At 34.4% G+C, this 26,931-nt stretch overlaps 1 protein-coding gene across 4 annotated transcripts; it reads right to left on the reverse strand.

Moving 5' to 3' along the window:
* Positions 1–306: 306 nt before the first annotated feature.
* Positions 307–26,299, reverse strand: LOC128988711 (cytosolic carboxypeptidase-like protein 5). 4 transcript variants are annotated; one of them, XR_008490419.1, is made up of 14 exons: positions 26,128–26,299; positions 19,800–19,935; positions 19,176–19,295; positions 18,598–18,743; positions 17,611–17,767; positions 16,877–17,058; positions 15,291–15,550; positions 14,315–14,437; positions 12,981–13,162; positions 11,629–11,767; positions 11,114–11,321; positions 9,478–9,639; positions 8,315–8,524; positions 897–986 (listed from the first exon to the last, which is right to left on the reverse strand). XR_008490419.1 is itself a non-coding variant. In XM_054410281.1 (13 exons), the coding sequence occupies exons 2-13, from the start codon at positions 19,888–19,890 to the stop codon at positions 624–626; spliced, it is 2,133 nt and encodes a 710-aa protein (XP_054266256.1). In that variant the 5' UTR covers positions 19,891–19,935; positions 26,132–26,298; the 3' UTR covers positions 307–623. The 4 variants fall into 4 exon arrangements, 2 of the variants coding, with proteins under 2 accessions (XP_054266256.1, XP_054266255.1); XR_008490418.1 differs by lacking the exon at positions 897–986 and adding an exon at positions 2,174–2,294; XM_054410281.1 differs by lacking the exon at positions 8,315–8,524 and having other exon boundaries at positions 307–986; positions 26,132–26,298.
* Positions 26,300–26,931: the final 632 nt, after the last annotated feature.

The raw sequence follows: 26,931 nt of genomic DNA on the forward strand, positions 1-26,931 counted from the left end.
ATGTTTCATGTTGTAACCAGTTAATTTTACTATTTTTATCACAGTATTCGGTCTTAATTATACTACATGGTTTTACTTTCTTACACATAGGGCCTATTCAAGTAGAAAAGAAAATTTCAGATCAATACCTTTGATATCTTCAGTGATATTGGTACTGATATTGTAGTTTGTTTCCCTGTATAGAACAGGCATTGCAGCCATTGCATATATGTTTAGGCAATGCAGCTTAACTCACAGCATGCTTCTTCTTAGCATAAAAAAGAAAAATATTTTTCTGAATGAGGGTTAATAAATCTGACGCTTGAGTCAATTTGGTCCTTTATTACTTTATTTCTAAAAGTCAATTAATAAATAAACATCACAATAAATTTACAATAATGTAAATAAACAATATAATAAGTAATAACCCATCAATATACAACTCGGTGTGGTTTTAACAATAAGCAAACTGATCAACTCATATAAACCTTTTTTGTGTAAATTACAATAACAAAATACATAAACTCTTTTAATACTCATGATTATTTACATAAAAATTTTTGAACACTGAAAATATTAATGGCAGTTATCTCATAGTTTTTAAAATGCTCACTATAATTTGTAATAAAAATACAAAGCATGTTTCACTTGGGTTTTGGTTTTTTCCTGCGGTCCGTGGTGCTAAACCGTCGACTCAGGTCCCCTCCGGACTTTTTCTCCAACCTACTGCCTGATCTCCACGGCACCAACACTTCGTCAGATCTCGACACTTTCCACTTTCCTCGGTTCTCGTCGGAGACTTTGAGTCTCTTGGTCTTCTTGTTGACATCGTCTGCGCCCGCTTTGTTCCTGCGCAACACCTGTGCAGGTTTGGACGTGCTGGTGCTTGCCAGGGCTAAGATGGCCGCACACTTAGTACGCACTTGCAGCACCACAGGAACATTTCTCGCAGGGCTCGGTTTTGGTTTTACATCCACCAGAGGAGTCAGTCGGATACCAAATCGCACCTGGAATCATACAGTGTTTTAGGTTTTGGGAAAACACCAACTTTGTTATAATAGTGAACATTAGCATGTAAGCTGTTAGCATTTGCCTCAATTTGTGGTTATCGACATAAACGTACGTACTGGTATATTGTTAACATTTTGTAGTACTTAATATTGGAATAGAGAAAGGATAACATTGTTTCTCTTTTGGGTTTCATTCAAAATTCAAAACTAAAAGGCTCGGCAAAATTCATTTTGACGAGTTAACCATGACATCGTAGAAGCTAAAACGGTAATGTTCAAACATTTTTCAACCAAGCTCACAGACTTACGAGTATGTCCATAAATTAGGTGCCTGGCCAGTAAAATTGTATATGAACATCTGGTGGTACAAAATCTTCCTACGTATACTAAAATGGAGTCAACAGCATGGTACTTTGGCCTTGCAAAATTTAGGTACGAAACCATCAAACATTTAATTAAATTATGAAAACCAAATTGTGGATGACTCAGGATAAGAGCGTGAAATTTTTGATTAATTTTTTATTTCCAACACTGAACTAATCAACAGAGGATATCTAAATTCCAACTCTCAAGCTTTCAAAAATCAGGAGTAGTTTCATATTGTATCAACTTTGTAATGTTTCCAACATACTGCCAAAATTCTCTGGTAGGTACTTAGACCTTAACCCCTCTGTTCTTTATATCATAGGCACAATCACGATCAAACTAACGACCGTCGGTGAATAAGTGTGACATAAGACGGTATGGGGAAACGTAGGTGAATGTCTGTATCTAGTGCGGGTCTGCTAATGTGTAGAACAAACGAGCATATTAGGGGCATCCACTCATGCACAATGCCTGTCAAAAGGTCTGTAATATAAGGAAAACAAAATTGAAATCTTTTTCCATTATTTGATATTAATAAAATTTAGAAAAAGAACACTTAAAACTTTCCTGATGAAAAGCTACAATATCTAAAATACAAGTTTATCAAAAACCTTGTTTGGAAGAGGATATATCATACACAAAACTGGTTGAGGATGTACCATTACAACCGACAAAATTATCAAAACGTATAGCATAGTCTTGCTACTAAATCCTGCTAAAACTACTGAATCAAATTAACTATCATTTTTAACACGTTTATCCTCTGAATCACGTAATTTACTAATAAAAGGTTAAATACCTGTAGTACTTGTCCGTGATCCTTTGTTTTAGGTCAGCGACCAGGTCAGATGATTTGCGAAAGCAGATTTAGTAGATTTTTTAGGCAGGTGTTCTTTAAATCTTTGCGTAAACGAGCGAGCTGTTTGTCCAATGTAGTAACTGGGACAGTCATTGCATTTAATTTTATAAATTCCTGTCTTATCAAAATTAGGAATGTTTTGTACATTTCATGGTTTTAGGAGATAAGATAGTTTATTTGACGTTTTAAATGACATTTTAAAATGTTTTTTAGCGAATTTCCCATATAGGGAATAAGCTATTACCGTAGTACTCATGTTAAGACCTGGACCCGGGACCGATTTAATTTTTTGTTTTGAGGTCCCTAGAGGCCACAAACACCATCCGTTCAAATTCATATATATTAAACTATTTATGAAAAATAGAAAAAATATATATATATATTATTTATATATCTATACTATTAAATAAAAATCTAATGGTGTCTGTATGTGCATTGCTAATAGGTGCAAAAACTACTGAACCAACTAACTGGGCTTATCCCTCCGAGTGTCCATAGTTTAGGCCTTAATGTCCGCCTATTTTTGGCGCATTTGCAAGGTTTTATTAAAACCGATCTGAGAAGCTTAAAACGATGTTAATTCTACTGTTCTATATACCATTTTGTTTGGAAAATCATGGGCTTCAATATTATACATAAAACATAAGGAACATTTGTTTCAAAAAAATTGTTTAGGTAAAAAAAAATATTTTGGAAAATTAAAAAAAAAAAATAAGTTCGCGCTCAATGAAATTGTACAAATTATAGGCCTATAAATATTTGAAAATAGCCACTTTGTTCTAAATTTTATGAGGATTACAAATATATAATAATATAAGGAAGTAGATTTGCAAATAAATAAGTAATGGGCAAAAAACAGATTTCAGTACATAGCGTTTAGCTAAGAATGCATAGCCTAACCATAGCTAGGAATCTGGCTGATAATTTACATCAATATCACTACCTACTTCTTCAGGATCATCAACCAGCCCTTCAAAATCACTTAAATCTTCTTATAATGCACCACGTATATCACTACTTTTGATTTTTAACACTAAAACAATGATAAATGTAATAAAACACATCAGTCATCAGTCCGAGGATAACCAAGCTATTTACAAATACGCACGTCAGCTGTCTGCTACAATTACGATCGGCTCGGAGAACATACAGCGCTGAGACAGACCTCTGGAGAAAGCTTAGAATATAACGAAAAGAACGATACCTAACTCGATCCAGTTCAATCCGATTCAGTCAGTCATAGAGCCTTTGCCGTAAACGATGTTCAAAGTGTGTCGCGCGTCGATTTTTCGACGAGTGACGCTCGGAGGGTTAAATTTTACAAAAACGTAGCTACCATACCAAGGACTATTCACACTTCGATACTGACCGTGGGTTTGGCTTTAAAAGTTCTGAGATGAGGATTTTAAAAGTAAATATTGATTCGTCTCCATGGCTGCAATGAGAATACTCACAATGTTTACATTTGCTTTGACGTTTCACTGTAAACAAGAAGAACTGCCAAATTGCATATTTCACAATTTAAGACAACTGATCCAATGAAATTAAATATAACATTTCATATTTCACACAATTATGTGGTTGGTTTATTTACTCTAAAAATTTATCAAAGATCATTTATTCAAAAACTATGTCATTGATTATGGAAATAAAACAAATATTCTAAAAGCGTTCCTGTTTTAACTCAGGCTCTGCTTTCGATTTTTAAAGTGTCTTAAGTGTTATGAAAATAATGTTATTGATATATATTCATGGAAACAGTAAGACAATTACAATTTATAGATGTTTTGTATGAATTTGGAGGCTACTTTAAATAAATTCGTACTGCTTAACATGTGTTAGATTAACTTAACGTAACTTGTACATCACATAGTTTTTTATATGTACTATATTTCGGTAAATTTAGTTATTGTATTTTGCTAAACCTATACTTAAATTAAACTAAAGAATAACATCAATAACTAAATTATACATCGTTGATTTTTGTATTCTAAAATCTGTTGTATATGTGTAACTATATTTAATTACCAAATGGTAATACAAAATACTCTTATTTTATCTTAACACAGCTTTCAGTTCACATTTACTTTATTTGATAAATTTATTATTTGTGTTTTGCCACACCACCGATTAAATTATACCAAGGAAAATATCATAAAACTAAGCAGTACACAGTGTTCTTTTGTTTATAAAATCAATTAAATATCTGTTACTATGTTTACTTAATGGTAAGTGTGAAAATGTAAGGCAATGGACGATTGAACTGATTAAAAGAACTGGTTTGTATATTTAGTTGTTTGTTGATATTTTTGTAGAGTTGAATCAGAGATGAAATGAAACATATACTGTATTTACCATTAAATTTTGTAGTCCTTGATGCTTTGATAATCATATTAGTTTTGTCTGCTGTCTTTAATGCCAAAGTATATGTTTAAAATTTGTTATAGTATGCCTATAGATTAGTTTCTTTAATATTTCAAAAGACTATTGATAAGGCACAACGATATTTTTAAAGTTTATAACAGCTGACTTAGGGCCGCTTTCCCCAAATCAAGTTTAACTTAATCTCGGTTAACTTTAATCGGTGGGTTAAACTTAGGATGGCTTTCCCCACTATTTTGTCATGAAAGTTTAGTTTAACCCTGGTTTAACCTAGATTTCTTTGCAAGCAACAATGTTGGCAACACTGTTATGCAATTTTGTCTGCAATATTAGCTGTTTAACTTCCCACTATGACATATCTGTCATTAATTTTCTCGTGTTTTGGTTATTTGTATATATTTGAATTAAGTTTCGTGTCATTGTCTCCAATTGTTTACATTAAAAAGAAACATTTTTATTTGCAGGCGACTGCTATTATATAAGCATTTCGTTACTTGTGTTTAATTAATCTCAAACTTAATCAAACAGTAGGCCTACTGCACGCATAAAATAACTGCATTAATTACAATCATGTGAAAATAAAATGTTGGGAAAGACGCAAAATTAATGTTTGTGGATTAAAAACTAGAGCCTAACAGCATAACCTTTGTAATGACAGGCATAGGCTACTCAGCATTAGATACGTTCGATCAATGTTTCTAAACTAAATTTAAATTTCAGGCCTAGGCCTACTACAGTAGTTGTTTATTCACACATGATAATAGGCTAGTGGTTAGGCCCGAATGTTAACTAATATTTACTTTTGTGTAACGTAAGAATCGTGTTAAAATAAAATCAAACCAAAAGGCTTATTATGAGCGATTAAACTTTCCAACCAATGTTGCGTTTCTGTGTACAAGGTAACCTATCGATTGTACACAACTACAATACTACCTACCGAAAATATAATAATTTAGGCCTACTTTACACATTTAAAAACCTTAAAACCATTATATCTGTAGCCTTATATTTTTAAATTTGAAATAGTCATGAATTAATTGTCTATATGGGTTCTGGTTTGCTATTTCTTAATTTATTTCCAGTTCAGTTTATTTAAGGTTATGTTTGACAAGACAAACGTCAAACAAGGATATTTTTTGTCATTGCCGTCTGCCGAACGTAACTAGTCAGCAAGAGCCAATCAAAATCAAGCTATTCTTCTTCTCTTCTGGTTTAACCCATGAATCGCCAGTTAAACCAGCCTCACCCGGAGGGTTAACTTAAACCTAGTTTAAACGGAGAAATTATTTTGGGGAAAGTGGATCTGAGGTTAAACTAGAGTTTAAACCACGATCAGAGTTAAACTTGATTTGGGGAAAGCGGCCCTTAGTTTTGCTAATGATTTATTGTGAGTGAAGAAACTGATGATGGAAGGAATTTGTGATTTACCATGAAAAAGTTTAATTAAAAAAATATTCCTTTAAATGTAATAATTAGTATTTTTACAACTTCAAAATTGAAATTTAAAATGTCAAAAATAAAGAAAAGATGATATGTAATCAAGGGAGATGAAGGTAAATCATGTATGTGAAAGTTTTATTTGAAGATTTGGTCAGTTTTCTCATACCAGCCTACACAAGATTTAAAATTAATCAAAACCAAAATGGTGATATCCACTACTTACCAGATTTAAAAGTCATAACTTTAACGTTTCTATTAAGGCCATAAAAGTTGAATTTTGTTTCTAAAAGCATGGCGGATGTGTAACTATTATATGCAACAGATGTAAAGATTAAAATGTTTGTAAATATTAAAATGTTTCTATTTTGTGTCCTCTTCCCGTCGCAAAGCACGGGTACAACAGCTAGTATATATATATGTGTCTGTTAGCGCGATAACTCGAGTTTACGTGTGCCCAGTCATGACTCATCTTTTGCCGGCTACGCCACCGCCTTTGCACTTTTGCGGTAGCACGCTACCGTATATTAATTGGCCAATTTTGTTTAATGTTTGTGTTTTCGTGTGTTCAACGACTCTTCACAGTTATGAAGAGGATTTGTGTGTTTAGAAGGAGTTTAACCATGGTATCAGCTTGACCTGGGTCGCTGACCTAAAACACAGGATCACGGACAAGTAATACAGGTATTTAACCTTTTAATTAGTAACTATCATTTTATCAAGTTAGCACCAAGCATGTAAATGTTTAAGGAAAATTAAAATATACACCAAAACGTAGTACAGCTACATCATAATTATGAAATAGTTAACGCAACGATTGTGTTCACACTACGCGGGTTGCGTACACTACTTTCCCTACGACAGTGTTTTATAAAAATCACTACTTATAACTTTTAAGAGAGGTTACAAGTTTGATTATAACTTCTTATTGTCACTGACAGTGATGCAACGAAACATTGTACCAAACACTAATTGCACCACTCAAAAATTAAATTGGCCTGAACAGCTTATTAGTTGAAGTTCGAACCATAACAATTTTACTTCTTCTCTCTCAATCCTTGAACCTCATTAGTCCGTCACCCGTGTTTTTATGAGTAAAACTATGCTATTATGAAAGTAAACAATGCTGTTATGTGAAACTTTTCAATTCTAAGAACTGAACTGAATACTACTGAACTACTTTAAAAAAACGGTCGTAGGTGAATGTATTTTTCGTCATACTTCAGCAAAAACAGCAATTTTTAATACATGCGTTGCAGGTTTAAAGTAACTCTTTTAAGGTCTGGCGAACCACCACCATCTTGGAATTTTTTATATGAAAAAATACACACAATTATATGAAAATTTTAAAAAAGATGCAGTTGATAATATAACAACTGGTCCAAAACAATATTTTTAGAAGTTTAGTCCTACTATTTAAAAGAAAAAGAAACTTTGCGCAGGCTGAATGCTGACAATGACAGTGTGTGTTGGAAATTTTTGACAGATATCCTATTTAAGTATTTAATTTTTAAGAATGTTACCCTCCCACACAAATATGTTTTTACCTAATTTGAAACTAATTTCATTTATACCAAATCCATCCTCACAATATTCCGTATGACACAAATTTCGAAGACATTTTCCTTGATCGCAATATCAGAGCATTGTTCATGCCCAAAAGACCCGATTACAATTTTTTTAAGTTTTGGATGTCAACAGGCCTACTGATGTTTTGTTTTTTCTGTTGTTCTAAATTATAGGTGTTGGTTAATACATATTAATGTTAATAAAGAATGGTTTATAAGTTGTTTCCGAATTCAAGATAGATTTTTGTTCAAGCTCTTCAATTTTAGAATGCAAGCACTGTTTTCACTGTGTTCGCCAATTCAAATTACTATAATATTTAAGCATCTTTAAACTTTCTCATAAACGATGGACGAGTTAGGCTAAAACTTAGGGAAAAAAGAAGTTCAAGTAAACAAACAAACAGTACAAAGTGTGCACAAGTAAAAAATTTTAATTTAATGTTTGTGCATTGTAAAATGCAGAAGCTAAAATTACTTGTGACTATAAACTATGTATACTCAACTAAATATATATTGTCTACAATAGGCCTATTAGGAAAATATATATTTTCTGGTACTAATGGCAGTAAATTAATAGGAAACAGAGATTAAGAAGAAGATAACTTCATACACCATAAAAGAAAGAAATTCTAACACGGTACTGTTAAGTGAAACAAGGATTTTTAAAAGACTAATGAGTGAGTTTTACTTTGAAAATAAACATTTGTCCTCACCTGATAATCACAAACAAATTTTGGAAGAAAACAGTGATTTTTAAAAGCAGATAACTGCATAATGTCAACTGTTTTCAATGGCCAATGTTGTTTTCCCAAATGATGTAAAATATAATTCTAAGAAAAGCTATTGTTGTTGGAAGAATCTAAGCTTTGATCTAACTCTTCTTCTAAATCGTAAAACTGAAAAAAATTTCTCTTTTGTGGATCCTATAACATAAACCAAACATTAACTCAAAAAACAAAATCGTAAAATTGCCGTAACTATATACTAAGTAATAGACCAAAAAATTATTTAGTTAACACGTTTTAATTTTATTTTCATAGAATTGAAAGTTATGGTATCAAATCAAACATGCAAGACTGAACGTTTCTAGGAATAAAAAATCATTCAAGGCTTCTCTAAAACAAACAGTCTTTAAAAATTCCTTGAATATTTTCCCAAGAACAGCTGTATCTCAACAACATATTAATACTACTGTAGCCTTCTAATACAAGGCTGCCAACACCGCAGGCCCAGCCTACCTGGACAGCTGTGGCACCAATTCAAAGTGAGTGTCTGCGCCATGTTAATGTTCACTTGTTTGTTACTGCTGCCGAATAATCAATGTTAGATTGAGCTTAGATAGTTAAGTTATCATTCTTTGTACGTATAGTATGTACAAACGTAATTAACAATTTGTAAATTTGCCTTTCAAGTAGGATAATTTTCAACTGCTCAATATGTTATTTAAAAATGATAGACAAACCACATCTACATATTATATTATGAAATAAAACGTGAAGCGATGCAACAAATACAATAACCTGAATTATATTAATATACAAAAAAAATAATACCCTCACTCTGTATAGTTATTAAAATCATAATTTCCTATGGAATGCCCCAAGATAAATTGGTCACAAATTATCCACAAATAGTTAATGTTTCTACCCCATATTCAAACTAAATAAAGAATAAAGCACACCAGCACAAGAACATAATTCTGTTAAAATTGAAAAACTCAACAACTAGTTGTTTTGTTTAAAAGCTTGACCAAACAGTTAGCATTTCCCCGTACTGGTGAATCTGGAAGCTATTTTGTATAACATAATTTTACATCGTAGTAAACAATATTCATGCAATGCACTTATTGTGACAATATTTGCCAACTGCAACATACCTGGTTAAGAGGTTTGGGCTGCAAGGTAGATTCAGTCACCATAACATACTTGCGGAGCCAATCTCGGACTCCACAAAGAGATCGGAACTCTGAATTACACAGTCTGGAGTTAGGGTTTGCCCCAGTAAGGTCCAGTATTGAGTAGCACAGGCCTTTCCCAACCTGGAACATTACAAATTATTTTAAAGTTTCATTTCAAACTCCGGACCACTTTGTAGACCTAAATAGTAGTTTACGCAATGATCACGTTAACACAGTCAGCCATTGTTGAACTCTTATCACTCACAGGCCCTTGGGATAATTTTTGAATATTATGTAATGCTGCATTATTAGTTGTTAAAATCAAGATTGATTAATGGATTGAACACTATTTACACAAGTTTTGTACACTAATTTATCTACAACCGGTTTTTAATTACTAATAATCACTACTCAAAACTTCTAAAATATGTTATGCTTTTGTTTATAACCTCTCATTGCCAATGACATTGATGCAACGACTCATTGAACCAATCACTAATTGCACCAATTGTTAACAATTAAATTGGTAAACATCTGACTGGCTAAAGTTTGAATCATTACAATTTTATTTATTCTATCTCAATCCTTGAACCTCACTGGTCCGTTACCCGTGTTGTTAAGTAAAACTATGCTGTTATGTGAAACTTTTCAATTTTAAGAGCTGAACTAAAAAGGCTACTTTAAAAAACGATCGTAGGTACATGGGTTTTTCGAATAGTCTTTATTGACACTTTAAAGGCTATTTGAAACTACACCCAACCAATGAGCAAGTAGAATCTTGCAGAAATGTTCAAATATAGCTTTTAGGTTGTTTTATTATTAGAAAATAATAGAGTTTGCGATCTTTTAGGAGGCTTATGTAGAATAAGCATAAAATAATCAATACATTTTCTTCTTCTTAACTATCTGTTTGATTATTATTATTTTCATGTTATGGCCAACATGGGGCTACTGAAGTCACTTTTATGTGAAGACTTCTTCTTTTCTTCAACTCTCTTCTCCCAGTACTTGTTTCTCCAGTTGGACTGTCAGACCGTCAATCATTATCATTATTTATCATCATATAACCATGTTCACTATAACCATCACATCATTATACTAATTCCTTTGACTATTAATACAACAACTTCTGTATCCAATAGTCAATGCCAAGACCCAGTCTGAACACTCTCACTGTCCAAACACAGTGATGCATATTTTTACCTGGTTACGAGTGAAGGATAAGATTGCTATAGTCCTCGCCATACTATCTTGAGGCAGCCCAAGATAGATATGCGGCGTGCGGCCTTGGGCTGCCTCAAGTTAGGGTGGCGAGGACTATAGAAAGAGGTCAGCTGTCTTTTTAGCACAATCATTAAAAAAAGCTGGAACCAGTTTCAAACCACAAAAAAATTACTTACTTTTTGCTGGATCCAACTGGGTTCTGGTTAGATGTTACGAAAGGATATAAGTACAAGTTATGAGCAAATACAGAACAAAAGTGATGCAATTTAGTGAATCACTCCCACAGCCTAGGCTAGCGACTGACAATTCACTAATCTGAAGAATGTGAGAGATTTTGGTACTCTACAAACTTGTGTGATTAAATAATATCTGTGGTAATAGGAGTCAGTACCTCTTCAAAGACAGACGGACTGTACTTGGGAGGCACCAGGAGGTTATTGTTCCTGCGGTCGTGAGCGTCTCGCTGTGTGGGAGGTAGGATATTGACCATCTGACCAGTGTTGTAGTTACACTCTAGTGTGTAGCTACGTACAAGTCCTGTAGCCTTCAGTACAGCCACACGGCCACACCCTTCCCTACTGAGACCTCCGTGTCTGTCCCTAGAACATGCCATCACAACTGTACGAGTTCTATATCCATTTTATCATTTTATGACTCATTAAATTTGCTGCCTATGGCATTATACAATCGATCAATCGATATACTTACCAAAAATATGTTTTAGATGGTGATCCTTAAATAATAATAATGGTAGGTGTCTAGTACATACCGTTAATGTCCCGCTTAGTCTACATAAGATATTTTTGTTGAGAAAGAATCCACATTAGGCCACTCTCATTTTTGTACAAAAGGGAAAATTTTTTTGTATAAAAGGCAAAGCAGAATATTGAAACATCAATGTGTTACCTTAAATACATAATCCTTTCAGAAAAGTTGCATGAGGTCCAATGGAAGTGGTGTGAATTGAGAGACATCAGCTTGGGTAGCAACATACACTCCACATTGTCTGTCGGGTTTGAGAAGTGGTTCCCATAGATGAATATGCCTGAAAAATAATGAGCTATGTGATTTGAATTCATATAATTATATTCAGTTTTCCGAGTTGGATTTTTGATGAAAATCATATTATACAAAACAAAATGTTACTACAGAGTGGCCAGCATCCTACCAAAATAAACATTAAGGACAATTCAAAGTTTTCCAGGTTCTAAATTAAATTTTCAAGACAAAACTTGCCGCTCAAAAAAAAGCAAAACTTAACTTAATTTACTTCTAGTAAACTAAAACTCCTTCTGCGAATTCTGTGATCATTTCATGCAATCATGGCCACATCAATGATCATATCTTTCGATCGCAGAGAGATTTGTGATTATTTCCCAAAATTGCTGTAACCTCTGTGAAAATTTCTCGCGATGTCAGACATCAATGAATGTATCAGGAAATCTTTTCATGAAAAATGTTGGATGATTTCCCACGATTGCAGCGATTCTGTAATCATTATTTGCGATTGCAGCAAAACACGTGATAATCTCTTGATCACAGCAACATCCTACCCACAGTGGTTTATCTTACCGGTGGACATGTTAACAACCTTCGATTATTTCACACGATCAAGGCAACAACTTTGATATTATGCCGCGATTGTTACACCTGTATAATGATTTTACGCGATCACGGCAATATCCACTATTGTCTCCAGGGATTATAAAACCCTTGTGAAGATTTTTTAGCGTTCGCGGCCACATCTGAGATCATCTTGTAATAGCGGCACAATTTGTGATGATTTCATGTGATTGCGGCAACGTCCGTGATAATTACTCGAGTTAAAACGACTGAATTACAGTATCGTTGCAAGAGTCCAAAAATGCGGTATAATCTGTGAAAGTTTCTCGCAATCGAACGGCAACTACTGATTACTTGCGATCGCAGCAATGTCCCTTATTCGAGATAGTTTTCCCGCGATGTTTAAATACCCAAAACAAGAAACATCTGGTTCACATAAATAGGATGTGTTCCTTCAGTATACAAAATCTATGATAATGTGTAAATTATAAAAATATTTTAAGGAAGTGAATCTACATGATAATCTAATGGGAAACAAATTCTCACAAATTCAAGAATATACCATTGTCACTGTGAGCCCTATAACTTTACCGACAATTATTTTCAAAATTGTAAATATAGTCTTAGTCTCAAACACTATTGGATTAGATGAGAATAGGTACCAATTAACAATATTTACTTTAAACTTCTTCTACCTTTCTTGGAAGCGTGTCCGTGAAAGTCAACATACAGGAACAACCCAGATTGGAAATGTTCCGATCCTTCCTTGCTGGGGCCTCCGGGAGAAGAGATGGGTGACAACTTGGACATGATCGCTGAATTCTCCTTCACATCATCGTGTTCATCTATGCTTTCTGAATTGGAGCTAACTGATGATCTGAAAATATATTAACCTTTTGAACTACATGGATTTAGTTACGCCTATAAAAAAAAAAAACTCTCTCATATCATGAAGGTACACAAATTACAAATTTTTTAAAACTATAATTTGATGGAGACACTTACAGAAAGGAGAGGTAAAAAGTAGTACCTATATTATGATTTTATGAGAAACTCATAAAGAACTAACCAATTACGTTAGTCGTCGACTGTTTAGACCTGACTGAGGTGGGATTCAAGCCCTAACTCTATGGTGCTGCCTCCTGGCTGTATGGGCAAAGCCATTCAGTTTGTAATTTATCAGACTTACCGGTACCAAAAACAGTCTGGCACATTAACACCACTGGTCAAACAAAACAGTGTAGCAGTTCTAAAACTTGACTTCCAAGTTGCAAGCAGAAGCCAGTCTGAATAGTTTTCAGCCAATCTTGTTGAATTAGAATCACAAATTCATATTTAAATTATACTACTACAGTAGTCTTCAAAATTATGTTACAACTATTACCTACAACCGTTTTTTTAAATAGCCGTTTCAGTTCAGTTCTTAGGATTGAAAAGTTTCACATAACATCTTTGTTTACTTACATAACAGCATAAAAAACACTACTACAGTACTTTCTACTAAAAAACACGGGTAACTGACCAATGAGGTTGAAGGATTGAGAGAGAATAAGTAAAATTGTAGTATTCAAACTTTAGCTAATTAGCTGTTAACCAATTTAATTGTAAACAATTGGCGCAATTAGTGATTGGTACAACGAGTCGTTGCATCAATGTCAGTGCAATGAGATGTTATAAACAAAACATAACCTTTCTTAGAAGTTTTGAGTTGTGATTATTAGTAATTAAAAACCGGTCATAGGTAAAGTAGTGTACGCAACTCAAGTAAATAGAGTAGTGACACTCCTAGAAGTTTTTAAGGCACTCGCCAAGGCTCGTACCTTAAATTTTCTACTCGTGTCGTTAACAATATCTTTACGCGATCGTTGTGTAAACTACAGAATAACTATAAATGTACCATCTGATTTACTTACTTTGCAGAAACACTGAAACTGTATCTTGTAACTATTAACTAACTATTAACTCTTAATAACCATAACAGTTTAGTTTGACAGGTTTTATAACTCATCAAGTGTACAGATTGACTCACAGGTTCTCGCGAGTGTCTGGCAAGTTGTTGGACAGTTCTAGAGACAAGCCTGAGACTCTGTTGGAGATGAGATCATCAGTCTCAGGAACCTCCTCGCCATAGTGGTGGTATCTGATCAGGCTCCTGCAAAAGTTCCACACAAACAATGGGTAGATGTTAAAAATAATAGCTCTGTGAAGTAAATTTGAAAATGTGTACAGTTACTTATATTGATAATAAATTAAAACTATTCTTTGAAGAAATTGAAACTATAAAACAATCTCAGAAATCAGAGGCTATTGAGGGATAAAGTGATAATTTAATGCAATATATTATATATGCGTAATATAAATCTATGCCTTCCTTATTGTTTTTAACAGCCTACTTCTAGTAGTAAATTGTCAACACTAAATTTAAATATCTGTAAAGATATCTCATTTAAATAAGATTGATTAAAATTAAATATGGACTAACGTGGTAAACAGTTAATCTAGATTCCAAGAACATTGGGATTTTCAGAGTTGATCATAAGAGTTTGTGTATTCATTGTCATAAGCCACTTGTACAGCCTTAAGAGTGGTGGGGAGTGGCAAATAATAGCCTACTTTTGCTGGTCCTAGGGGCTGATTCATCAACTTTTGATACATTAGGTCTACTGAAGTACTGTTATGCAAAATGGTACAAAATATCTGAAACAAACTCCCATACCGATGCATAGATTTCCAAAATCTAATTACTCATAAAACCTACATAGGTAAATATAAATACAGAATAAATACAATAGAAACTAATAGGGTAAACCCCAGTATTGTGTTACAATTTTAAATCAATTTTATCAGCCAAGATTTCCAAAATCCAGATTTATTACAATCTTCTGTATCTTAAAAAATTTCAAAACCATCATAAAATCCAATGCACTGTTTTAGGTTTTAGACTTTCTTTGAGGTTTATCTTTTCAAATTAAAAATGTTCCACCCTCGCCGTAAGTGTACCATACCTGGCTGCGTAAATAGACGGATGTAGAGTGGGTGAGGGGTTGTTGTACACCCTGTTGAGATTCACACCCCTAGTGTCAGTCCGGTAGTGCCCTCTCGCCACGCCGTCGGGGTTCAACATGGGGATGAGCTTGAACACGTAGAGTCGCCGCAGGACTTGCGCACTTACGTCGTCCTTGTTCAATAACATGGTCAATACTCCATTCAGTACAAAACTGGAGGGAGTTTCTCCAGGGTGTACTCTGGCACTCAGGAATACCACCTTGAAAAGACATATGACACAACATTTAATTATTACTTTACAAATACAAGAAGCTTTTTAAAGATCTTGAGAAAAATGGGGAGGATACGCAACTGAAGAACTTTAATACATAACGTAGACATTGTAGCACTTTTAGGAAACAGGTGATGGAAACTGGAAACTATTTCAACGAGAAATGAAATAAATGAAGTACTATCGAAAATCTTTGCCAAAATAAAAAGGAAATGAAAAATGAAACGATATGGGGAACTAAGGGTTCTTTTTTAAGAACCAGACATTCCTGTCGAACCAAAAACAGACATCAGAGATAGGGGAAGATGAAGACACGATAGAACAATTTTGGAAGGAAATTCTAAATGGAAAGTGGCTCCCTAGAAGAGATGTAAATCAGCCAAAAACTCACAAACATTTACTATTTTCACCATAAATACTCAGATTCATCCGCATGACAACTGGCACATACTTAGAGCACATACTTAGTAGAGCGTACATACTTTTTCCGTCAATTCGTAAAACCATAAAACACATTTAACACCATAAAATATATACCCCTGTCACAGAAAACCTGCAGACTAAGCAAATTTCCTTTTGCCTGATTTGAATTTCATTTAAATCTATTTAAATAACAATAAGTTTATTGAGCACATAGGTTTGCTTCTACAAGGAGGGTAAGAAAGAGTTTTTTAGTAAACTTTTAATAGCATAGTAATAAATAAATTTGCCAAGATTGATCAAAATATATGCATAAACAAGTAAATTACAACAGTTTACTCATTCTCCTAAGTATAACATAGGAATTTTAAATTTATAATTTTTGTAATTTTCTCTGTAGCCAATAACCATACAAAAAAACTCCAATAAACTAAATTTATATGTTTTTTTTAAGCTCATTAAAATGGTTAAAGAGAAATAGGGAAATTTTATGTTTTGAGGGCCAATAATAAGAAAATCCTATTTTCCCCCCATAAAACCACGTTCCCATGGTCCGATCATGCTGGTTCACAAACTCGTACGAATAAACTTAGGTTTACACGTTTGTACTAAGTTAAATCAAAATCAGCATGACTTATTGTGCTAACGGACACACACACATATATATATAAAATAAATAAATGTATAAATTTGAACGGATGGTGTTTTTCGCCTCTGTGGATATTTAAACTAAAAAGCAAATCGGTCCCGGGTACAGGTCTTAGCATGAGACCTACAGTAATAGCTTATTCCCTTCTATGGGAATTTTGATACAATAGGGTATTTTAACCACTCATTTACATGTTCTAGGAATATTAAACTCTATAAGTCTAACCTGATACAATGATTTCATACTTTTTTGTTGGTGAATTGGAAAGGCCTCGGCACATCAGTGTCAGGGAAGAGGTTGGCCAGACGAGGCTCCCTCTCGGCTGAGATGTTGTGATAAGAGGAGATTGTCAGCAACTCCACTCTGCGGCCTTCCAGCGAGTAACACACTGGCTCACGATGGTAGTAAATGTCGTCAGGTCTCGGCTCTGTGTAAAACACTCATGTCATAGGAAATCATAATACAATGGTAGATGTCAAAATGCATTGTTGAGATGTATTGGAGTTAAAGCCAATTGGCAAACACCCCTATACAGTTCACTGTATGTTTTTATTCATAATTTTCCAGCTTAGGCTGTGTTTTTGTACAAATCTTGTCAAGTTGTACGTATTTTCTCACCTGAGGATAGGATGAATTCCAGATCCTGAAACGTTGTGTAAAATTATGCTTTTACTAATCATGATGGAAAATCTTGGCAAAGATCCATTAAGCATAGTAAATATTAACCAAAAATGTCGTAAATAAATAAGACAAATAAACAGAACGCCTTGATTAAGCTAAATTTTCTCTGATACATTACATTTCCAGATTTTATTGTTATTTAGGCTCTTGGGTGACCCATAGTACATTATGGGTCCAAAATAAGAGTTCAATTTTTCCTAACCTCTAATTAAATTTTTGGAAAGTGAAGCCTTTTGCCACAGCTGGTCCAACCACAGAGGACACTACTGTATTCACTTTTAGTTTCAAGACAACTTACGAGGTTTACTATTGCTGAGTAGTTTGCTGTCAATCAAACTCAGGCTGGTCTGAAGTTCTGAGTAAGAGTACGGGTATGTAAATGCAAAGTAAGTGATCGAACGTAGATTTTCCAACGTTCTATACTTGAAACTCATGGTGAACACATTGTCTTCCGTCTGAAAAGAAATGTATTAAATTTACACAGCTATAGATTTATATGTGGCATTGATTGGAGTTTAAGAAATTTAAAAAAAACATGTTTTCATGTTTAAGAGGAATCTATTTTGGCATAAGAAACACAAATCGTGCACTATTGATAAACATTAGATTATTTCACTATCAATGAAAGCATTTTCAACCAAGAAAGTTACAGTTAGGTTTAATGTTTGACCATAATGTAGTTTTTATTTTTAATCTTGCCGGGATGGACTCTACACATTCTGACAAGGACCAAATCATTTACAGTGGCAAGCAGAATGCACATTCTCATTAGAACTCTTTTCATCCCAGATCACCTTTTTATTTTGTACAGTCATCTAAAAATTGCTGTTAGATCTAATATATTGCTTTTAGATTTAATATATTGCTGTTGGATTTAATATGCATGCAGATTAGTAGAAGAGAGGTAGGCAATGTTTTCTGTCTCTCCTGCACTATCTTCCCTGGGCGCCAACATAATTGACACCATCGTTAATCCTGGTCCAAATAACCAAGATCCTTGTACCTTCTGTTACAATAAACCTCTACTAGTGTGAAAATTCTATAATTTATACCTCTATAATTCATCATGCAAGCCAAAACTTTGAAAGGTAAAGTAGAGATCATTCATTAATGATAATTTTGTCGAAGTAGGCTAAGCGTAAAAATAATAAATTTTGTAGTTGGCAAATTTAATAAATTTTAAAAGGCAGGGGGAAAAAAGAATTGAAAACTATTTTAAACCAATTTGGCCAAAAAAATAATCAACAAAGAAAGTGAAATTGTAAAACTTATGTAGTCTACTTACATTGAATGTGGGTTTGTCTCGTATCCTCTCCCAGCTAGATCTGCCCGGAGATATCCTGAACACTGGGGCCATACCCTGGCTGTACATCTTACTTTGCCGGTTTAAATTTACCATGTTTAACTTGACAAGTGCAAAGGGAGTACCACCTATGAACAAGATTAATTTAAATGATTACACGTCCACAAAAAATTCCAAGAAAACTATTAAATATTCCTCTAATAGGTTTGCAGGGCCTATCAGTTTACCTACGTCCATTCATCATTAGTTGGACGTACTAAAAAAAAGTCCCTTTATCAACAAAAATAACTGATATTCATTTTTTTTTATTGGGTAGCCTCCGGATTATCGAGATACAGTTACAGGTATTTAAACCACTTTAATTTAACTGATATTGGCGGAAATTGTCACAAGCATACACTGTATTTGTGATTTGGACGAAAGGTAATGTGTTTCAATACTAAATTAGTACAACGGTCACTTAGGTCAGCGATCAGCAGAAAAGCGAGGTCTGAAAACACAAAGCCATTTCACTGCAGTTGCTGAAAGAGGTCTTAACTGGTCAACAAAATATTCCTTGCCTTTTATACCAAAGTGAAACCACGTTCTGCTCTCATTTTCAAACTCCGTGCCAGCGCAGTCCGGCTGAGTCCAAATGTTAAATTCAAAGTCAGGTGCGCCAACATCATTTCCACCTTTGTCTGGAACAATTCAGGACTAATGAAAAACAGAAAAGTATTTTTTTGACTGTAAAATAACACATTTTCATTACAAATAAAACGCTTGACTGGAAAGATTTACTTTATCCAGAGAATTGATGTCAACCCCATAGACTATACACTATAAGGGTAGTTTTTGTTTCGGTTTAAAACATGTTGCATCAGCTGGGTCATCATTGAAAGTTAAATTTGTGTAGGCTTACTCCAATCTTTTGATTCTAGGCTTTGTATTTTTCTCCAGAGCGTTTATAAGATTTAAATGCATTTCATTTTTTATTTCAGTTAAAAAACGCAATAAGTAGTTTTAAGAAAATGGTTTGTTGTAAAAAAATCAAGCAACAAATGGTGGTAGTACTTATGATGGTTCTAAACTTAATTAGTGTGACTAATGCATAATTGTACCATATGTTTGTGCCATATGGGCAATGCTCAATTTCATGCAATAATTCAACTACTAACTACTATAGCTACAAATTATAAACTTACCAGAAGAGGGTTTTGTGACTTCTTCAACTCGAGCCAAATTGCCCGAATCAAAATTTGAAATGAAAGTAAATCCTGCACATTGAATATCCATTGTCAATAATAGTTTCAAAGAGAGTAGCTCTGTAAGATGTTACGTCTGGAACACAAACCAAATCTCAAGTTAAAATAGCCCTGCCGCAGCAAACCTGCTGACTAAGCAAATTTCTATTTTCCTGAATTGGTTTTCACTTAAATCTATTTAAATTACATTAAGTTTCGCCAATACCTAGGTTTGCTGCTACAAGGAAGGTCATAAAGTGTGTTTTGTTTTTAGTAAAATATTAATAGCATAGTATACAATAAATAAATTTTCCAAGTTTGATAAAAATATATCCATAAACAAGAAAACTACCAACTACAGATTACTTATTCTAAAAAAACCATAGGAATACATTTTAAATTTAATACTTGTAGGCTAACCAATAACTATACAAAAACACTTCAATATACTAAATACAATTTATTTGTTTTATCTAAGCTCTTCAACATTGTTTAGAGAGAAATTGGGAAATTTGATGTTTTGAGGGTAAAAAATGGAAAATACCTATTTTCACACCATAGAACCACGTTCCCATGGTCCGATCATGCTGATTCGCGAACTCGTTAGAGTAATCGTAGATTTACAAGTTTGTACTAGAAATGTTATCAAAATTTATCATATAAATATATAACACAACTATTATGTTTATGAATTTGAACGGATGTTGTTTTTGACCCCTGGGGACATCAAAACAAAAAAAATAAATCAGTCTCAAGTCCAGGTCTTACCATGAGACCTACAGTAAGTTATTCCCTATATGGGAAATTCGCTAAAAGGGGTCAAATTAATTGTATTGTACCTAACTAGTCTAAATTATAAACTATGTATAAACTAAGCCTGTATTTGCATGAATCAATTATGTAAGGGTCGTGACCGTTTGGATTTAAAAGGAAATTAAATACCATACAAGTAATAAACTACCTATCGTGAGGTATGGTTTTTTTATCAGACTGTGTCTTATTAAGACTTTGATGGTCAATGGTAGGCCTGATATAATTAGCCTACAGAAAACACTTTGTATGACTAATCTAAAGTGTCTGAACAATTCTAGAATTTGTTTTTGAATTTTGATCAATTAAGGTTAAATAAGCAATGAGTTTGCTTTACCTATAGTTCTTTCATCACCTGATCCGCTTGCACGTCTAGAAAACCCCAGCTTAAAGGCCAATTATTACTAATATAAAATTTAATATTAGACTAATAAATATAATTTAATGAGGCGAAAAGTTTTTATTATAGAGGTATTCTTAATAAAGAGGTTCGTTTTATTGAGGTTTAATAATGCCGTTATTCACCTTATAGAGGTTTTTCCACTGCACAGGCACGTGCCAAACAACGACTGAGGAAGGAAGAGGGATGGGTGGAGGTTTCATGTTGAGACAAGCTTCTGTTTGTTTTGAAAACTACGTACTATGGAGGTTATGATCATGACAAATTCGTCTTATAGAGGTCGCATTTATCTTGTAGCCCATATCAAAAACAAATTTGTCAGAGGTTTTTAACCTAAATACTATGTTGTATGGAGGTGTTTTTTTTAGCATTGACCTTTATGAAAGTTTCAGGATTTAAAAAAAAATCATTGAGGAATTTGTTTTACCGAAGTTCGACCATTCCATACGGTCTATTGATCTATTGGCAGCAGCCTAACTGAATGCGTACCTAACTACAATCAAATGGAGATATGAGCATACAAAACTAGAATAGGCCTAGGTAGGCCTATATGTTGACAAGTTATTTCTAACGTTTATGTTGCATATTTCTACAATGATATTTTACTAGCTGTACCCGCGGGCTTCGCCCCGTTTAACTTCATAAGTATTCGCATGGCTCATTCACGTCCTGGTTAAAGTTCGTTCGCTAAGCTCACTCACCTTTAGGTTGGAGCTCGTTCGCTGCGCTCACTTGCCTTCAGGTTAGCTCGTTCGCTACGCTAACTCGCCTCCAGGTTGAAGTTCGTTCGCTACGCTCACTCACCTTTTGGTTAGAAATTAGCTGTTGTCATATATTTAAAAAAATTAATAGTGCTGCACCCTGTTGGTAATCCTTTTAACTTTTATGCTATTGAACATCATAGAACAGAACCAACTTGTTTAATTGAAACAGCTGTTAAGATTCATTAATTCCTTTTAAATATGATAAATCATAAGATTAACATGGGGAACTACAGAGCCACTGGGGCGGAGCCCGAAAGGGTTTTTTGAGGTAAGAATATGTTTTAATGTTAATCGGGAATGTGAGCTATCATCATGCCAAATTTCAGCCCAATCCGTCCAGTAGTTTATGCGTGATTGAGCAACACACACACAAACACACACACAAACATACACACAAACATACACACAAACTCACAAACTTTCAGATTTATAATATTAGTAAGATAAGGAAGTTTGTCTTGGCTTATCTTGTCCAATGACATAACTTAATTAGCACAACCACAGAAAGCGAAGACCTCATGATTTGGACATGCCTCGTTACCATCTCAATACTTGCACTCATACTCTGCAAACTGTGCAGCTCCTTTCAGCAATTGCTACTTTAAGTTACAGTCTTCACAGGAGCTTAAGGAAGAACCTTTCATGCCACGATGTGGAGGAAATTTATTTTTTCTGCCACAGCAATATAGCTTGTCATGTTTAAATGTTTCATTTTGTTATTTTGAATGTGTTAATAGTCACAACTATGGGGGAAATTAATTTTTCCCGTAATGTTGTATACGTTAATAACTTATTTAGCCATGTTCTGTGGATGCAATTCTCTCTGGTAAGGATTAACGCCCGCACTAGTAAGTACTACGTCTATCCGCAGTACCGTACTATCCTGATAATTTGACCTACCTATTCGTAAATTACAAGGCAAAAATGTGGTTCGGATTCCACTATAAGCTGTAGGTTCCTCAGTTGCCATTGGCTGTATGTGAGCTATTAATTAACAGTCCTGCCCAAGGAACATGTCGACCTTATAAGTAACAAGACTACAAGATCGCGCCACTCCTCAAAGCAGAACATTTTTAAACTTACTGCAACAGACTTGGAAAAATCCAAAAATGTTCCGCAGGCTTACGCAGTCTAAGTTGACTGTAAGTGAACCGCCTGTGTGACAGTTGTGATGAGGATTTGGAGATACAATAATTTTTCAAACACTAGTATCCATTCAAATACGCCTACTGTTACTATATTGAATCCAGTGGCGGTTCCAAGGGGGGGGGGCTATAGGGGCTAAAGCCCCCCCCTTGGACCCTGGAAAAATAAATTTAAACGTACATTTTGTCCTTAAAACACGCAATGTCATAAAACAGACATCAATGTAAATTTTATTAAACTTAATAAGCGATGGCAGGAGTAGTATTAAGTTCCACATAGATAAACTTTATGGACAATAGCACCTCGATCGAATAAACGCTAGTTATGGAAAGTTGTACGCATCATCCAATTGTTACAGCAGTCAGCTGTTGACATGCTAGGGCGAGGACAGGGCTGATTTCCTGATGTTTCATCATAGCAGTTGTCAAATTGTCTGCTAGCCACTAACTTTACACAGGCATCAATCAGCAATCGGCTGTAGCACCAGTAGCCTATTAATTACCATTGACTATATGTAAACACTAGTGTTAAAGTTGAAATAGTCAATACTATTACTGAATTCGATAATATTGTGACGGATCTATGAAATGGAGAAAAACGTAAGGTTAAAAAACGTGTCTACTTGCTTGCATGACATATAACAGGTGAAATGGAAGGTTTTAGGACAATTGGGTACAGTTTTAGCCGTTAGAAATGGCTTAATAAAGTCACCAAACTGTTTTAGGAGATTTGGCTTCGTTGTCTACAGTAGGCCTATGTTTTAAAATTCATGAATGCAAGTTCGTCATAGGACTAGTTAGATTTTTAAAATGTCTACAATTACTTATGACAAAGACAAATGACAGGTGAAATGGGAGATTTATGGACAGTTGGACACAGATATTATAGACATAAATAATGCCTTTGGAAAATCAGTAAACAGCTTTTAGGAGGATATGGCCGTAGCCCACAATATGTTTTGAGATATATGAATGCAATCGTCAGTTAGTTTTAAAAATGTCTACATATTCATGACAAATAAATGGGGAAATGGGAGGTTTTTCACACAGTTCTAGACGTTAAAACTGGCTGTAGAAAGTCACCCAACGGCTTTTAGGAGTATATGGCCGTAGTCTACAGTGCGTTTTGAAGTTCATGAATGCAATCGTCATAGTTTAATTTTTTTAATGTCTATTTGTTCATGAGAAACAACAGGTGAAATGGGAGTTTTTGGACAGTTGGGCACGGTTTAAGGTGTTAAAAATGGCTTTAGAAAGTCACCAAACGGCTTTGAAAATTCCAAATTTTCCCGGGGCAGGACCCCCGGACCCCCTGCCTAATTGGTGGGTGCTCCACACGCCCCAAACCCCCCCGGTAGCCCCCCCCTTAACAAGGTCCTAGAACCGCCACTGATTGAATCGCTTTAATAATAAGATTATTCTATGCGTTCTTATTTACGATCAATGCACCGAATATTGATGTTGCAGCTTTTGTTTATGTAAGTTAATGCATGACTTTTTGTAGCGTTACTGTTTGAAGACCGGAGAATTTTTCTGCAGAACAACAATTTTATTAGGCCTAACTTGTTATGTAGCATTGTCTGTAGAAACATAAGTGTAAGAAAGAACCATGTGACCCTAAACTTTGCCTGTAAGAAAAGTAAATTTCCATTTTAAATATTTGGAGGGGGGCAGGCTAGGTGAGCTTTCTGCAGTCCTTTGTCTTTCTGCGACAATGTTGTACTGTCACTCATGTAGTTAAATAAATAAAGTCTTTATTCATGAGCAAATTTCAAATAGGCTTAACACACTGTTTTACAAATTGACTCATATAGGACTTCAACTAAAAAATATTCTTAAAACTATGAAACAAAATCAGATTTACGGTAATTACAAATTTTTAGGCGAGTTTTAAATTTGTGGTAAGACAGTGCTTTTAGTTTGCAAGGAAGTGCATTGTACTGAACCGGCCCGAAATAAGAAAACCGCCTTTCACCAGCCTAGTTCTGCTTTGAGGGCACCACTCATTCTATACTCATCTCCATTCATATTCATTTTTAGTCATGCAAATTGAGGCTGTAGCTGCTAAAAGGGCCTATGTCGAGATGGGTCCTTTTAAAGGGGAATAGCTACTTCGCTTCTTCATGTCTGTATATCTTTATTATTATCTTTGACAATCTGGAATATTGTACTTTAGTTTGTTTGGTTGGTATGACTCTTAAAGTCATTTGGTGTCACCAGGCCCTTTAAGCATAGATGACTGCCAACGCAGACAGCCAAACATAACCACTAAACTTTAACAATGATTACTTCAAATATCAGTTTTTTAGAGAGGCCCTTTGAGCAGCTAACATACAGCCTCAATTTAGGATAAAACAAGGAGAGCCTACAAAAAGAAGCAACTTTATTAATGTTTTTGTTATTGTTTTTGTTTATGTCACAAGTTATGGTAAAATGAAATACAATGCAATCAATCCGAATCATGATCAAAATATATTGATATTCTTATATTGATATTTAATTAGATAATATATCGCAGGTTCTCTAAGGAACTGTAGCCTACTCCCAGGATAGGCTACCTATAATTTTTTTTAAAAGTTGGCCTCTTTTACCATGCATTTGTCAATCACCTGGGCAACAGAAGCCTGTGCGTTGATTGTATCCATCAAAGCAAAGGTGAGCCCGGACAATAAAAGGGTGAACTATACTGTTGATAAGTAGTGGCAGGTACCAGGATCTGAACCCACGACATTGCTGCCTTGGACCCTAAGTCTGTGGCGCTAATGACTGAGCTAACGACTAACATTAGCCTATCTACCACTAGGGCTGAAATACAGGCTAGCATTCAGACTTAACTTAAAAGGCTAGGCATAGGCTATACAAAAGAAAGAGTAAGATTTTCAAGCTAAAACCATGGCAGTGATCTCCTTAGGTTGCTGAAAGGCTAAATGAAACATTGATCTGAATAAGTCAAGAGTCTGTTGATCTATAAATACAGAAATAGGAACAGTCAATTACTAATTGCAAATACATCATCTTATTAGTGTAAAACTAAAACTGAACAGGCCTATTTATAGCCATTAGCTATAGAAAACAGTTATCCCTAAGGTAATGTGTCTAATTTCAAGACATTATCTCCAACAGTGTAAATTGTTTTACTTTCAAGCTGAATCAAAATATAGGCTACTTACTGACTTGAAAAAGTGGAGCGCTAGTCAATTCGTTCTCAAACCAAAATTAATTATTCTTGCTTTGTTGATGTGCTAGAGCAGAGAATAGACGGTTAGCAGACGATTATTATTTAAGGTTTTGTCTATTTATTTATTTTACAACTTAACACTATCCCTCCAATCATCTTCTGTGTTGTAAAAATGTAAATAAAAATTGATTATGTACCATATGATTTGAGACAACAAAACTGCACAGATAAGAAGATCGCTGTTGTAATAACTGAGACGAGTCAGTCAGTGAGAACAAAGCAACAGTTACGGGTGAAAGTTGAAAGTAAGCACTGTTTAAGACCATTAGTCATATACAGTTACATATTCATGTAATTATAAAGATAAAATGTACATTCTGATTAAACTATCTAATGATAGATAAAACCAACCATATATAAAATCATACTCCCTTAATAGATTTATATATTTTTTTAAATTATACACAATGCTTTGTTCATAAACATAAAGCACAGAAATGTGTTAATACAAATTTTTCCTTTTCTATCTTTTATTTACATGATAAGATTTTTAGTCCAATCGTAGATGGGGTCTTGCAAGTGGTCTTGCACGAGCCGTAAACTCCTCAAGGCTGTAAATTGGAGAGTCGGCAAGCCAATTCCAAATTCGCCTCTTCAACACTGTAGGTGAACCCTCTTAGACAATCTGGCAGGTTGAAGAGCAGATGGAAATCCTCGTTGCGCCTCGTGTTATAAAGTCTATGGAAGGCAAGATACTTCGACGAAGAGACCTTTATTGTGTAAGAAATTGCCTCCA

Source organism: Macrosteles quadrilineatus, unplaced genomic scaffold (assembly GCF_028750875.1).
Source record: "Macrosteles quadrilineatus isolate MER2022 unplaced genomic scaffold, UCM_ALF_1.0 Scaffold_3__2_contigs__length_128488019, whole genome shotgun sequence".
Taxonomy (NCBI): domain Eukaryota; kingdom Metazoa; phylum Arthropoda; class Insecta; order Hemiptera; family Cicadellidae; genus Macrosteles; species Macrosteles quadrilineatus.

Excerpts from the sequence above, each read along its gene's own strand:
- LOC128988711 (XM_054410281.1), bottom strand. The coding sequence starts at position 19,890 with ATGGATATTCAATGTGCAGGATTTACTTTCATTTCAAATTTTGATTCG. Across the intron at positions 19,296-19,799 it reads AGTCACAAAACCCTCTTCTG|ACAAAGGTGGAAATGATGTT; the intron begins GTAAGTTTATAA and ends GAATTGTTCCAG. Across the intron at positions 18,744-19,175 it reads GTTTCACTTTGGTATAAAAG|GTGGTACTCCCTTTGCACTT; the intron begins GCAAGGAATATT and ends TCTTGTTCATAG.